This window comes from Ammospiza nelsoni, chromosome 3, assembly GCF_027579445.1.
Source record: "Ammospiza nelsoni isolate bAmmNel1 chromosome 3, bAmmNel1.pri, whole genome shotgun sequence".
In the NCBI taxonomy this organism is placed as follows: domain Eukaryota; kingdom Metazoa; phylum Chordata; class Aves; order Passeriformes; family Passerellidae; genus Ammospiza; species Ammospiza nelsoni.
Window position 1 is genome coordinate 9,784,446 of NC_080635.1, and position 14,439 is coordinate 9,798,884.

The 14,439-nt window shown below is 44.0% G+C and overlaps 1 protein-coding gene across 1 annotated transcript; it reads left to right on the plus strand.

The window, feature by feature from the left end:
- The first annotated feature begins 911 nt into the window (after positions 1–911).
- On the plus strand, positions 912–14,193 carry APMAP (adipocyte plasma membrane associated protein). Its single transcript, XM_059468785.1, has 9 exons — positions 912–1,064; positions 3,961–4,077; positions 4,571–4,686; positions 5,947–6,039; positions 9,421–9,537; positions 10,036–10,210; positions 11,578–11,712; positions 12,069–12,261; positions 13,241–14,193. Exons 1-9 carry the CDS (start codon positions 973–975, stop codon positions 13,448–13,450), a joined length of 1,248 nt encoding a protein of 415 aa, XP_059324768.1. The 5' UTR covers positions 912–972; the 3' UTR covers positions 13,451–14,193.
- The last annotated feature ends 246 nt before the right edge of the window (positions 14,194–14,439 follow it).

A 14,439-nucleotide genomic window follows, 5' to 3' on the forward strand; every position in this document is an offset into this window, starting at 1 on the left:
AATCCTCTGTTAACGTGGGTCCTTTTTCAGGATTATTTTGCCCAGAAAGAGGTACCCAGACTGTCTGTAACTCTTTGTTTCTATTGTCTCATATTGTCCTAATCCAAATTGTCCAAATTATTATTACTCTAATTATATTGCTATTTTTATAACCATTTTATTACTATTAAACTTTTAAAATTTTAAAAGCAAATGATTGGTGTTTTTCACAAACAGTTGCTTTCAAAAACTGACTGAGCACATTCCCATGTAGACATTCCCACCTCCCTGCTGTTGGACTGGCAGGGTGTTGGACATTGGTGGCTCCTTGCAGGAGGAGGTTGCCCTGAATGCTGTCAGTCACAGCACTCAGAGGTGCTTTAGTCTGAAGCTGAACCTTGGCTTCAAGCAGGAAAAGGAAACTCAAGTAACTTGACTATGGTGAGAGTCAGTAAAAGTTTAGTTAATCAGAAAATCATATTATTTTTGTTGGAGATGTTTTCATATTAGAGAGGAAATCTGGTCGTGCCTTTCTTGTGGTTATAAAGCAAAAGGTGGCAGGAAACACTGTTCTGCCAGTGAAATCTGTTTAAAAACCTGAGATATCCATCAAAACCCCAAAAAAGCCTGTAATTGAGACCCAGCGAATGAGCCAGAGCCACACTGTGTATGGCAGCGTACCCAAATGACAAAAATCCCAAAACTTTCCTACGGAAGGAAATAATTGCTGACACATGCCAGAATCCATCACAGACAATCCATCACAGTCAAGGGGTTTCTGGGAAGCTTTTCAGCCATCCCAAGGGCTGGAAATCGCTGTGGGAATGACCGCGGGGCGTGAGCGGGGCGTGGCCAGGGCGAAGGGCGTGGCCTGGAGCGATGGGCGTGGTCCAGGGTGAAGGGCGTGGTCTGAGTGATGGGGCGGGGCCTGGATTGAGGGGCGGGGCCGCGGTTCCGGTGCGCGGCGGCCGCGGGATCGGGCCCGGGGTCGGGATGAATGAGGCGGAGGGGCTGCGGCAGCGGCGGCCGCTCCGCCCGCAGGTCATCACCGAGGACAGCCCGGCGCAGGAGGCCAAGGAGGGCAGGTGGGGCCCGGGCGGGGCGGCCGCCGTGACGCTGCGGCTGCAGGGCCCAGGCTGGGCCCGGCCCCGGAGCGCTGCCCGGGAGGGCGCACACAGCGCCCGCATGGCGCGGCCGGGCCCGGGGAGCGGCGAGCAGGGCTCGGAGTGCCGGGGAAGGGGCTGGCAGGGCCGGGGGGTGCCCCGGGGCTGGGCACTGGGGGAACTGGGGGCACCGGGCCGCTGCGGAGCGGGGCCGCGGTTTGCCGGCTTGGCTGGTGCTGGGCACCCGCGGGTGCGGGCCCGGAGCTCTGCTCCTCCTGGAGGGGCTGACGGTGAGGAGGGGCTGGGACAGAGCCTCACGTGTTCTGCCGACCTGCAGGAACGGCTTTCAACCACAAAAAAATGGATTTTGCCTTCCCCTGTGTTCCCCTGTGTTCCCCTGTGTTCCCCTGTGTTCCCCTGTGTTCCCCTGTGTTCCCCTGTGTTCCCTTCTCTTCCCTTCTCTTCCCTTCTCTTCCCTTCTCTTCCCTTCTCTTCCCTTCTCTTCTCCTCTGTTCCCCTCTCCTGTTTATCTTTTGCCAGGCAAGCAATAATAGTTATCCCAGTGTGGCTGGTGCAGGTTTATTTTGGGTGTGATTGAGTCCTGTGTAATTGTGGTTTAGGCTGTTTATGTTTTGGTAATAGTTTAAAGAGCGATCTGCGGGTTTTCGGCTGATCTGCACTTGTCTGGCCTAATAAACAGTCAGTTTGTGGCTAAGTTAAAAAAGGATTCTGTTTAGGAATGTTACAAAATCACTTCATTGTGACTAAATGCGGTAGCTGTAATGAGGGAGTGGTAGTGTTTGCTTTGCCTTTCATTGCATAAGGTAGCTGATGACTTGTAATGCTTTTGTTCACCATCTATTATAGCTCTTCTGATTTGAGTGCTCTGCAGATTCTTATCTCTGCCCTTCGGGGTCATGAGAATGAAAGGATCATGGCTTGCACCCCGTCCCTGTTTTTGGAGGAGAGCATCAGCATCTCCGAGCTCGAGAGGCTGCTCCTCCTGCCTTCAGCCTCTCTTGGTGTTCAAAGCAATTGAATTTCTAGGGCTCTGTCACTGACCCAGAGTATTCACTGGGGTGCTCTGTATAAAAATAGTGGAGGAAATTCCTGGGCCTGGCCTTTTTCTGGCCATGGCAGAAACTCTTGAGGACGGCTCTTGTCTTCAAGAGCTGGTTTAATGTCTTGGCTTTTTAGTTGTAGTAACAACTGAATTGCTGTAATTATAGCTGGAGTCCTGGTAAGTTGCTTTATTGAGATTTTTGGCTGCAGGCCATGTTAATTAATCGCAGGGACACAATTGACTAAGGTTTTCTCTTTCACTGTTAGTGGACCTTTACCTCAGTGATTCTCTCCAGTGACTGACACTTGTCACTATTCAATATTGTGCAGACTAAAAAGGATTCTGGGTAGATTACTTTTTAGTTTATTTTTTTGTAAAGCTTTTGTGTTTTATTTAAATTCTTGTGGTTTCAGCAGTATCTAAACTAGGTCTTGCAGTTTGCAGGCTTGAAGTGAGAGTTTGCTTGTCACCTTATTCTTCCTGCCTTTTTTCCTTTATTGTCAGTTCCTTGCAAGTTTGCTTCAGGATCAGAGATATGGTCCTTACTTAAGTTTTTAGGAGCTTTAATTAGGTTGGCTCTGGCAGATGAGTTCCCATTCTGTTCCTATTCATTCCCAGCTCCTTTTTTGTGAGCTGTTCTCAGCTATCATAGAGGTGCTGACAGTATTTTAATCTTACATTGTTGAGCTTTCATCTCTTGAAGGACAGTGGACAGACCAGGCTGAAATTTTTTTGTAAATTTGGGGATTGGCTTTTATCCATACACCCTGCTCTTGATTCCAGATCCAAGGAGACACAGACTGGGAGGTTTTTGCTTCCTCAAGACATCTCCTGTTAAAGCTGGAAGTGCTTAAATCCTGCCTAAATCCTGGTGCCTGGTTCTGGCCTTGCTGTTCTCACTGATAATCCCAAAGGTTACCTTGATGCTGATATCAGTACAAGTGCACGTGTGTAGGTGCCCAGCTGGGATATTTGTGCTCTGGGCAGTGGTTCATATTCCCTGCTGTCTGGATTGACTAATGAAGGACAAAACAGTGGGAAGAGGTCCAGGTATTAGTGCAGCACCACCAGGCACTGTTTGTCTTTATTGGACTGATCCTGTCAGCAGCCTGGCTGCCTGGGCCAGTGAATGGTTCAGAACAGCTAAAATTAGATGTGCTGCTTTCCCAGTTCAAGGCTGGGATTTGTTGGGCTTGGCTCTCTGCTTTTCTCTGTAAATGCCTGATTGATTCCTCTAAAACTTGTAGAGAGCAAAATGCGGTGCAAAATTTTTGCGGAGCAAAAATTTTTCTCCCGTGGAAGAAATTTTTTCTTATTTTATTGTGTGTTTCAATGGGTAAAGAAAAAATAATTGATTGCTTTTGTGTTCTGGGGTTTGAGTTTCAAACCAGTGCTCACTAAGTTAAGCAGCCATTCATTTAGCTTCTTCTGTGTTTGTTGTTTTAGTGGAAGCTTTTATTCAAAACCATTACCAAAACTAAAGATCAAGTTCAAAAGGCACCAACCAAACCACAACCAAAATATCCTGTTTCTCCGGTGGTTTGTTTTGTTTTGGCTTGTTTGTTTGTTTTTATTTTAGTCAGCTGTAACTTGTAGCATGAATGAAGCTTTCCCATAAAAATGTTCAGCCTTTTATGCCAGTATCCTGAGGCCTTTTTATCCTAGTATGTTCCAAATGGACCTTGAAGGTGAGGATAGTGGTTGTGCAAAAGTGTTACTGTTTCCTTTTCTGAAGAAAAGAGGCTGCTACAGATATTTTAAGGACTGTTGTATCTGAAAATGATATTAATGCTATTTCTTGTTTGGTTTTGGCAGTACTTACAGCAGCAAGGTGTTCCGTGTCACCTTCCTGACTTTGGCTGTGTCCGTGGCTGTGCCCCTGCTTGGAGTGACTGTTCTCCTGGATTGTCCTATAGACCCTCAGCCCATAAGGTAAAAGGTTGTTTTGTTTTGAAGCAAATGTTCTGCAAGCCTAACTTCTCCTGTATGCTCTGCTGTTGTTTCAGCAAACAAGAGTTCCCAGTGCCAAGTGGTTCTGTCTGGATTGAGAAACTGGGGAGTGATTGCAGTGTTATCCACACCCAGTCTGTTTCTGAGCCAGAAATGTGCAGTTGTGTGTCCCTGCTGATCGTGGAAGGAGCTGAATTACTTTCTTTAATCATTAACCTAGAAAATTATTGTCTGCTACCCAAGCTGTCAGTGCAGCTTGTGATTACACAGGTGCACTCTTGCCTTCTGTGAGACAAGAACTGCATTTTCACTGAGGGCCAAGGGCTCAAGCTACTGCAACACTTTTGAACTGTGCTTTATGTAAAGATAAGTCAGGTGTGCAGGAGTTGGCAAACTGGGGGAAAAAATATCAAATATGTTGCTCAAGAATGTTTGCATTTTGTGCAAAGGATCACATGCTCCTCCTGTTTTGCAGCTTGAAGGAGCCTCCCCTCCTGACGGGTGTTTTAGAGCCCAACACCAAGTTACGGAAAGCTGAGCGGCTGTGGGAGAACCAGCTGGTTGGACCAGAGTCCATTGTCAATATTGGGGGTAAGCACTGACAAAAGCAGCTTCTAAAGAAGGCTCTTTAAACATTGTTCCATTTGTTCAGCAGCAGCCCTCTTAGATAACAAACGCTGGAAGTTAATTTCAATGTGCAGGTTTTCTAAAAGTTATTGTGTTATGCAGAAAAACCTAGGTTCTCTATGCTGTGTTTAGTTTTTCTCCTCTTTCTCTAGGATTTGTTGGGCTTGGTTCTCTACTTTTCTCTGTATGTAACCTCTCCTATGTATATGTTTAGGTTTTCTCCTCTCTCATAAGTTTGAAGTAAATCTTGTTGTCACATTAAAAATCCCTGTCTTCCAGGACTGAGACCATCAGCAGTGTAGTCAGGGGCTACTTACATTTGGAGGAAGTGGTCCCATTTTTCATTTGGGAAATGAAAAACTAACTGGGAATTAATATTTAGAAACTACTACCTGTTCTTTTAAAGCTCGTTGCTGCTGAGTGAGCTGAATTTTGTGGTGTTGGTCTTTGCTTTTATGACAGGAAACAAATCTCAAATTGATAAATAGCTTATTTACATTTAAATTCTATTGCACAATATCATATCCCATATTCATAACTCCCTTATGTTCTATATTAATAACTCTAAAAGCTTAGATTCTTCTTGCAAGAAATCTAACCAACATAGGTGCCACTTTTCTCTTGTGGTAGGTGGGTTCTTCTCAAGTCACAAACCCATGCCACCTCTGAGCAATTTCTTAATGAGTTCCCTGTCCTTCTAATGCCATGACATCCTCTTAGTGGGAGCCCAGCATTGTGCAGGAGTTGTTTCTTTTGACTCCTGAAGGAGGGGTAATACTTGGAAATACTCTTAACCCCTACTGAAAGATCCTTTGGTGCAAGAGGTGCTCAGTAGGTGCCATATAATTTATTACCCTTCTGCTTTATCTTCTAATTTATTAGTAAAATATTTGTAAGAAATTACATTACACAGTAAGAAGCTACTGTAAATTCTTTCCTCAGATTACACTTCTTTACCTGTATCTGCTAACAGTGTGCTAAAGGGATTACCTGAAGCTATTGATTTTTTATATTGCCTGATTTCATCAGTCTTGTTGGAAACTCTTTATGGAAACCTTCCTGCAATGGACAACTGACCTATGAGTGAAATAATCAACCTGACTGGGAATAAGTTTTCTGTGAATAAATGAGTTGAGTTCTCCATATTCCCTACTTCATGGTAGTAGAAGGATGCTTGCCAGTATTGTTTTGTGATCAGTTTAATCACACAAGTTGTTTTTGCAGATGTTCTGTTTACTGGGACAGCTGATGGGAAGATAATCAAAATTGAAGATGGGGAAATACAAACAATAGCCAGAATTGGCCATGGTCCTTGTGGTGAGTTGACAGCTCCTGAGCACAATGTGTTTGAAAATGTCTGGGTCCAGGGCATGTGTTGGTTAAGCTGTGTTCAGTCTGGATTGCAGATGCACGTCTTGTTCTGCAGAAATATTAATGTATTTTATTTGTGAAGTATGAGTGAAAATACTGGAACATTGGAAGGAAGGGTAGAACAGAGGGCCAAAAGAATGGAAATGGGTGGTTTTAATAGCAAAGCACACAATTTCCAGCTGTAAAATTTAGGAATGCAAGGAGGTTTTGTGTCATGACTACCAGGTCTCCACTGTGGATGATGTGCTGGTGGAAGATCCTGCATCTTAACATTGAGAGGAGGACAAGAGTGAAGTGCATCACAAATAACACTCCTTTTCCTGTTAGTCCATCCAGAAAAAGCATCTGTCTTAAGAAAAAAAAACATGGGCAGCAACCTGGTCTAATATTTATGAAAGCTGAAGTCACCAAGATTCTGAGCTGAGGGGCCACCTCATAAAAACTGAGGACTTCTAAACAAGTGTGAGTGAGTGAACTCAAGCTAATTTGTGAGTGGGAAAGTGTCTTGGCTTAAAACAATTATACAGACAGGACACTCCACAATGAGTTATCTCTCCTTGTATTTTTAACCTTTTCTTTTTCACCAATAAGGAGAGATGAATGTGAGGAGATGTAAGTGAAAAAAATAGCAGTTCACTAAAAATAAAACAGCAACAACCAAGATAACAGTAATAACCACTAGATACAAACATGCTGAAATCTTGCTAACAAAGAAAAATAAACACAGCAACCAAGCCTCCATGATCACAGACAGAACCCCCTCATCCCCCAAACAACAGTCACCAGGGAACAAGGACAAAACAGAAGAATCCTCTCCAAAACCGGTCAAATGCTGCTGATCCATCTGCTCCACACCACCTGAGAGAAACTCTCCTGACAGTGGCAGCTGGAACTGGGTCAGTGGCTGGGACTCCTGGAGAGAGGGGATGGTGCTGGTGGAGCTGTCCTAGGTGGCAGCAGCAAAAAAAGATCTGAAGGAATCCTCCTCCATGGCCCAGAAACTGAGCAGCCAGAAGGATGTTCCAGAATCCTCCAAAGCCTGGAGATAAACAAACCTGCCTTGCACTGCCTGACTCAGAGAACCTGCCCCAGACAGCTTTCTTGGCAGCCTGGCCAAAAAAAGCTGCAGCCTCTGCTCCCAAGCCCTGGGGAGGACAGAGGAGCTCTGTGTGCCTGTTCCTTCTCTTTTACAGGGACCCCAGGTCACCCAGCTCTCTTCTTCCAGCTCCTGGCTTCCAAAGGGACAGCAGTCATCTTGGTGTAGGGAAGATATGGAATACAATACACCTTTTTTGGGTTACCCAGGACAGAAGGACAGCAACTTACTTAGAGATTTCTGAATATAATCTTCCCTATCTATGGAATTTTGCCTTGCATTTTGTTGTGGCTCTTTCCCTTCCTGTGTTTGTAAGCACAGTGGGAGTTGTTGCTGCACTTAGAGATCCTGCATTGGCCATGGTATTTTTGTTTTCTCACTGCTAAATTGCAGTTATTTGTTGTGGAATTCTGCACCTCTTCCTGAACAAATTATTTGCTTCATTTAATGGGATTTCTGGAACTGAGTGAGGAAAACTGGTGGCAGCTTATTTATTACAAAACCATCTCTGTGGAGAGCTTAATGTCAATCTCAGCAGTGCCTGGGCAGCCTGAGAAGCCTGGCTGGTGTTTGTTGGGACTGATGGGGGTTTTGTTTGTGGCAATGATACAGAAACTCACCTGAGGTGTTTGTTTGGGACTGATGGGAGTTTTGTTTGTGGCAATGATACAGAAACTCACCTGAGGTGTTTGTTTGGGACTGATGGGAGTTTTGTTTGTGGCAGTGATACAGAAACTCACCTGAGGTGTTTGTCTGGGACTGATGGGGGTTTGTGGCAATGATACAGAAACTCACCTGAGGTGTTTGTTTGGGACTGATGGGAGTTTTGTTTGTGGCAATGATACAGAAACTCACCTGAGGTCCTGCAGGCCTGTGCTGATTGCCAGTTAGCAATGAAGGTCAGGAATTGTTGCTGTCCCTGTTAGCTCTCATTGACACGTCCATCATTTATTCTCTGTAATTTTCTGTGGATGATTAGACATGGTTAGACTCTCACGTGATCAGACTCTGGGCTGACTTGGCAGCACTCTCTGGGCTGCCTGATAAGTAGAACAGCTTTGGTCGGACAGCTGATGGGAAACTGGATTTAGGCATGAATGTGGGTGGGGGTGGGTGTGAAGAATCACCTTTCTCCTGCTTATTTCCATTGGACTTGAGCAGCGTGGGAGGGGTGGGAAGGATGTGCTGCCCTGGTTCTTTGGGGCCAAAGTCCTGAACTTCTGTGCTCCTTGAATTTGGAAGTGGAAAGGCTGTAGCCATCTGCAAAATTTCTCTTGCTGAGGTTTTCAGTTCTGAAGTTCTTAGCTCTTCAGGACTCAAATATCTCCTTGAATTTATCTAAATTCTTCAGGTTTGCAGAATTCCCCTTCCTTCTCATATAGAAGTCTTCAGTGTCTTTGTCTTGAGAAACTAGCTGTTCATGCCAATGTTGGACCTTTTCAGAAAAACAAAGGGTTTTTAAATTTAAAATTTATTTAATTCTAAAAACAGAGCACACACATCCACAAACCTGCATAAAACTGATTCTTTTGGAGAAAAAGCATTTTTTAAATCCAAAATTTTGATTCTACTCCAACTTGGGGAGCTGTTAGTTACTAGCCTGACAGATTCTATTATTATCTCCAGACTGGTGAAAACATGGCATGGGGATATCTGCTTCACTCCCACCTAGTAAAGTAGGAATAATTTTTAAATGAATGTATGTACCATATGTATGCCATAGAATTTTTCTAAGCCACAGTTTGACTCAAAGGTCACATGTGCAAGCAAGAGGAAAAAAAAAACAAACAAACCAAACCTCAAATATTTTATTTATTATTTTATTTATATTTTATTCTGTATTTTCCATCAGCCAGTGATGCCTGACTGCTTCTCAGGAAGAAGGACTGCAGCACATGTGGAGTTTGTTTAGGAAGGCAAATGTAAATAATAATTCCTCCTCCTTTTTCTGAGCTTTCATATGTGGCATTGAATGTCCCTGTGGTCACTTTGGGCCAGCTGTCCTGGCTGTGTCCCCTCCCAGGACCTTGCCCACCCCCAGCCTGCTGGAGGGAGCATTGATGCTGTGCCAGCCCTGCTCAGCAGTGCCAAAACACCTTTTTAGCTGCCTGTGCAAAGCACAGCATTGGGAGGGGTTTTCATCCCAGCCAGACCCAACACACCTGCGTAGGTACCCTGAATGCCTTGTATTTATTTCTGTTTGGAAAACCATTTTAAAATTGTTTCCTTAGGAGGCCGTGGGGATGAGCCAACGTGTGGAAGACCACTTGGCATGAGAGTGGGGCCAAATCACACCCTGTTTGTGGCAGATGCTTATTATGGACTCTATGAAGTTGATCCTGACACAGGTATGACTTCTCTGCTCCAAAGTTTTCTTCCACTGACAGATCTGGGCTTCATTTGCAGTTTTGCCAGATGCTGCAGGCAAAACAATGCCTGTCTTTTTTTGTGAAGTGATTTGAAGCTGTCTGGATGAAATGAGTCATGCAAGAACTTGATATTTATTTCCCTGTAGCAATCACTTCCTCTCTGTGTCTGTCTGTCTGCATCAGGGCTACCAGTGACTTATCTTCTGGTGTTACATGGTTTTTGTTGTTAAAATTGGTATCCTAGGATCCATGAATAGAGCTCTGTTGTAGCTGTTCTGGCTTTCATAAAAGGAAAAGAAAAAGATTGATACAGAAAACCTTTTGCTGTGTTTGCTGTACTTTTGTTTCTGCCTTGATCTCACTGTGGTAGTGAGAAGCTCTTCACTTCCCTGTAACCCAAATCTACACAAAGTAAAGAGAGATGCATTTTGGTGTGGCTACATTGTGGGTCTTTTTTTTCCTTCTTTTTGTATCCAGGTGAAACAAAGATGCTTGTGTCAACCAAAACACCCATAGAGGGCCAGAAGTTGTCATTTGTAAACGATCTTACAGTGACCAGGGATGGGAGGAAGATCTACTTCACTGACTCCAGCAGTAAATGGCAAAGACGAGACTACTTGTTCCTGCTTATGGAGGGCACAGATGATGGGCGGCAAGTATCTCCTTCCCTGTCCTGCTTTAGGGCAAATTTGGGAGAAAACCTCCAAAGGGGGTCCCCTCCAGAAAGCAAACCCACACAGCCCCTCCCTCCAACCAGTTCAGGAAGGATTCCTCAGAGAAAACTGGAAAGAACCTGTTTGTTTAACAGGCACAGCACCCCCCAGCACACAAAATGAACAGTACCAGATGGCACCACTCTGAAAAAGATGACAAATTCAGAAAGCCTCTCTTAGGGGTGGTCACTATTATCAGTCCCTCAGGTGCTGGGGTAGCTGCACCACAGGGTGCAAACTCTCAGTGTTTCCAGGTCCTAGTCCAGAGCAGGTTTGAGTAGGAAAGGAAAGGAAAAACAGTCCAGGGAAAAATTTGGACTGCTTAGCTAAACTAACTAATGAGCAGAAGCAAAAAGCAGAAGCAGCACTATGTGCTGCCCCATCTCTGTGTTCTGCCAGCTGTGGGGGCGTGGCTGATAACAAAACCAAAACTAAACATTCACTCTTCAGAGCCAGTCTTGAAGGCACAGTGTAGCCATCACATTTTCTGAAAAATCTTTTCCTTAGGATTTTTTCTCCTGAGAGGCCTCAGGAACAAAATGTAAACAATGATTATCTGCTGCTGTGGAATGCAACAGGTGCATCTGTGATTGGTATCATGTGGTTGTTTCTAATTAATGGCAAATCACAGCCCAGCTGTCTCAGACTCTCTGTCCGAGACACAAGCTTTTGTTTCCTTCTTTTTCTATTCTTAGCGGGCCTTCTGATGAAATCCTTTCCTCTATTCTTTTAGTATAGTTTTAATGTAATATATATCATAAAATAATAAATCAGCCTTCTGAAACATGGAGTCAGATCCTCATCTCTTCCCTCATCCAGGACCCCCTGTAAACACTGTCACAGCACAGAACATAATATCCAGCATAAATAGAACATACAAATGGGGATACAAGCATCATAACATCACCCTAGGACACCAAGGCATTTCACTTGCTGTCAGCTCAGCTGTAGGAGTGCAATTCACCACTTCCTTGATCTTCACATTTTTTCCCTTTATAAATTCACCTTTGCAAACACTGCACAGAACAGGGGAGGGTGAGGGAATTGTGTGGGTGTTGCTAAGGAGACCTGCAGCAAAATAAATGAGATTGCCCTTTTTTCTTCAAGAGGACTGGCATGGAGCTTTGTTTTAAAAAGGTGTTAGCATTGCATTCAGCACAAATCCTTCATGAATGCTGCTTTGTTATTTCCTGGCTGTTCTGCCTTCTTAACTTAAGTGTGGTGCATGTGAAAAAAGATGGAATGCCTGAAAATGAAACACAGATGCATAAATATTCATCTTCACTCAAAAATGTTTTTTTTTCAGCCTCCTTGAATATGACACAGTGACAAAAGAAGTGAAAGTGTTAATGGTGGGGCTGAGGTTTCCCAATGGTGTGCAGCTCTCTCCTGCAGAAGACTTTGTCCTGGTGCAGGAGACAACCATGGCTAGAATCAGAAGGTGAGTATGGCTTTGGAATTATTACTAATCTGTGTAGAGATTGTTTAAATAAATGAATGGAATGACAAACCCTACACTTAAGTTATGCCTGGTTAAAAATGACAAAGATGGTGACCTTCCTTAATACTTAATTTTTTTATTTCACTTTAAACATCTGGGTTGCATAATCTTTCCATCATGGGCTCCCTAAACACAGTGGAGTAAGCTGACTTTTTTCCTGGGGAGAAGTGTGTGGCAGTGCTGTATTTCCCTCTACCAAAATAATGGGAAAAATTATTTTTTAAATATTGGGACTCTCATTTATTATTTAAACTGGTTGAGTTAAGATATTCTAATCTCTCATCTATACTTTTCAGGTATTATGTGTCTGGGCTGATGAAAGGTGGAGCAGATATGTTTGTTGAGAATATGCCTGGTCTTCCAGACAATATCAGGTTAAGCAGCTCTGGAGGATATTGGGTAGCTATGGCAGCTGTGAGACCCAATCCTGGCTTTTCTTGGTTGGACTTCTTATCTGAAAAAACATGGATTAAAAGGATGATATTTAAGGTAAAAAAAATATTAAAAAGATTTTTTTTTAATATCACCTTTAGTAGAGGAATGGAAGTGATAAATATTTGTTTCTTCCTCTTCACAGGAAGATTTAAAAAACATTAGGTGCTGTGGTTAAAACTGTTGTTGCTTCCCCCTGGTAGAACAACCTTTATATATTAATAGGTAGTAAAATTTAACATTTGCTTCTTTGAGTAGCAGGTACACATCTCTTAAGTTGCCTTCCATCTTGATCTTAGGAATGAAAAAGAGACTATGTCTAACCATGCAGCAAGACAGGATCTTCCTTTGGATATGTGAAGACTTCACCTGAAGTGCCTAAACTGCTTATTGCCAGGTGTCTGAAGAGCATTTGGGAAGTGTGAGCTGTTCCCATGCCTGCCCTAAGCACCCTAGGAGACAGTGTGCACCTTGTGGATGGTGTTAGGTGACATTTTGTTCTGGTTCACTTATGCCTGTTTTTGTGTCACCCTGCTTTAGGATGAGCAAGGATAATGTGGTTTTTTTAAGGGCTAAAGAAACAGCATGGTGCTTTTTAAACAATGCAAAGAGTTGAAAACACTTCTGTCCTCAAAGAAATAAAAAAGAGCAAGCAGTGCTTAGGATTTCATTCCAGCTGAACACGGTCTGTGCTGTCCCTGTCTCTCCTGGTGCAGTGCAGGAGCTCTGAGTGATGCTGAGGGAAGCCTGGCATCAGCTGCACCAGAGCAAGCTGCTGTCTCTTGTGTGGGCAGCCTTTCAGCCTGCCTCTGGAGCAGAGGGAGCTTCTGCTGAACCTTTTGTTTCTTCTCCAGTTGGCTTTTCAGATATTGATGTGTTAACCCTGTGTAAGAGTGTTCACTCAAAATGTGTCCTTGTGTTCTTAGCTGCTGCTTCTGAGGAGCGTGGAGTGGTCTTTGCCTGTGTAAATGTCTGAGATCAGATTGTGGAGAGCAGAAACTTTTGTTGATTTTTCTTTCTTTTTCTTTTCTTCCAGTTGCTGAGTCAGGAAACTGTGACAAAGTTTGTGCCCAGGTATAGCCTTGTTGTGGAACTCAGTGAGACAGGATCCTACAAAAGGAGCTTCCATGATCCTGCTGGGGTGACAGTGGCTTATGTCAGCGAGGCACACGAGCACGACGGGCACCTCTACCTGGGATCCTTCCGCTCTCCCTACATTGGCAGACTTGATCTCCAGCACCTTTAACTGCCTGCCCATGATGAGTGCCACTGTCCTGTGCTGCTCCAGAGGTGCAGAGGGAGCATGAGCTTGAGGCAGTGTGTGACCAAGTGACAAAAAGTGTGACAAAAAGTGACAGACTGTCTGTTACGGTGCAGCAGCACTGTGGCCATAGGAAGAGATACTGTACCTGTCCTCTGTCTTGGCTCACTGCTCATGCTCTGGGGCTGGCCTGTATTACCGTTCACATCTGAGGACTATGGGGAGGCATCTTCATTCAGTTCTTCGTTGCTCCAAGGAAATCCACTGATTTTCCTGTGCCCAGCCTTGTTTGGAATCATCTTGAACAGACACCATCATGTCGCCTTTCATGCAACTGTGTGTCCTCTTACTCTGGAAGGAATTGTGATGGATGGAGTTTAATTGTGTGTGATTTGGGTGGAAGAGGGTGGCTTGCATGTGTTAATTTCTGTTTTAGTGCCTCCTGTCCGGGAGTGATTACAGTGCATGTTCTAATGTTCCACCATGGTGCTGTGGTAGAGGCAGCAACATCCAGGACATGCCTAGCAATCCAGTTATGCCACTGGGCTTCTTCAGTCCCAACCTGTGTAAGTAACATCAGACATTGCAATTACCTGTTAATCAACATGCAGAATCAAATTGGATCGTTACCTGTGGACTCCTGTGTTTCTTTATGGCATTGAGATCACTTGATGAATGAAAATTACATTTTCTGTGTTATTAAGAACTAGTCCCAATGGGTCTCAGAAGGGTTGTTTGTAGTATTTCTTCCATGTTTTACCAGGTCCTGAAAGTTTCCTGTTCATTATCTATGTGACCATTGCAGGGAGAAGAGGGCTAGCTGCAGGAATCCTCTTCAACATGCTTTTTATGAAGAACTGGTAAAGATTTTGGGGAAAATTGGTGTCTGAAGGTGGATGTGGACTCAAATAGCACCTGTAAAACCTACTGTTGGTGGATGAGGAAGGCTTTAGTGGCAGTTTTTGGAATGCATG

What these genes read in the sequence shown, in the direction of transcription:
- APMAP (XM_059468785.1), top strand. Translation starts at nt 973, where the DNA reads ATGAATGAGGCGGAGGGGCTGCGGCAGCGGCGGCCGCTCCGCCCGCAG. An exon ending in GTCCATTGTCAATATTGGGG is followed by an intron (nt 4,687 to 5,946) that starts GTAAGCACTGAC and finishes TTGTTTTTGCAG; the next exon opens with ATGTTCTGTTTACTGGGACA. An exon ending in TGAAGTTGATCCTGACACAG is followed by an intron (nt 9,538 to 10,035) that starts GTATGACTTCTC and finishes TTTTGTATCCAG; the next exon opens with GTGAAACAAAGATGCTTGTG.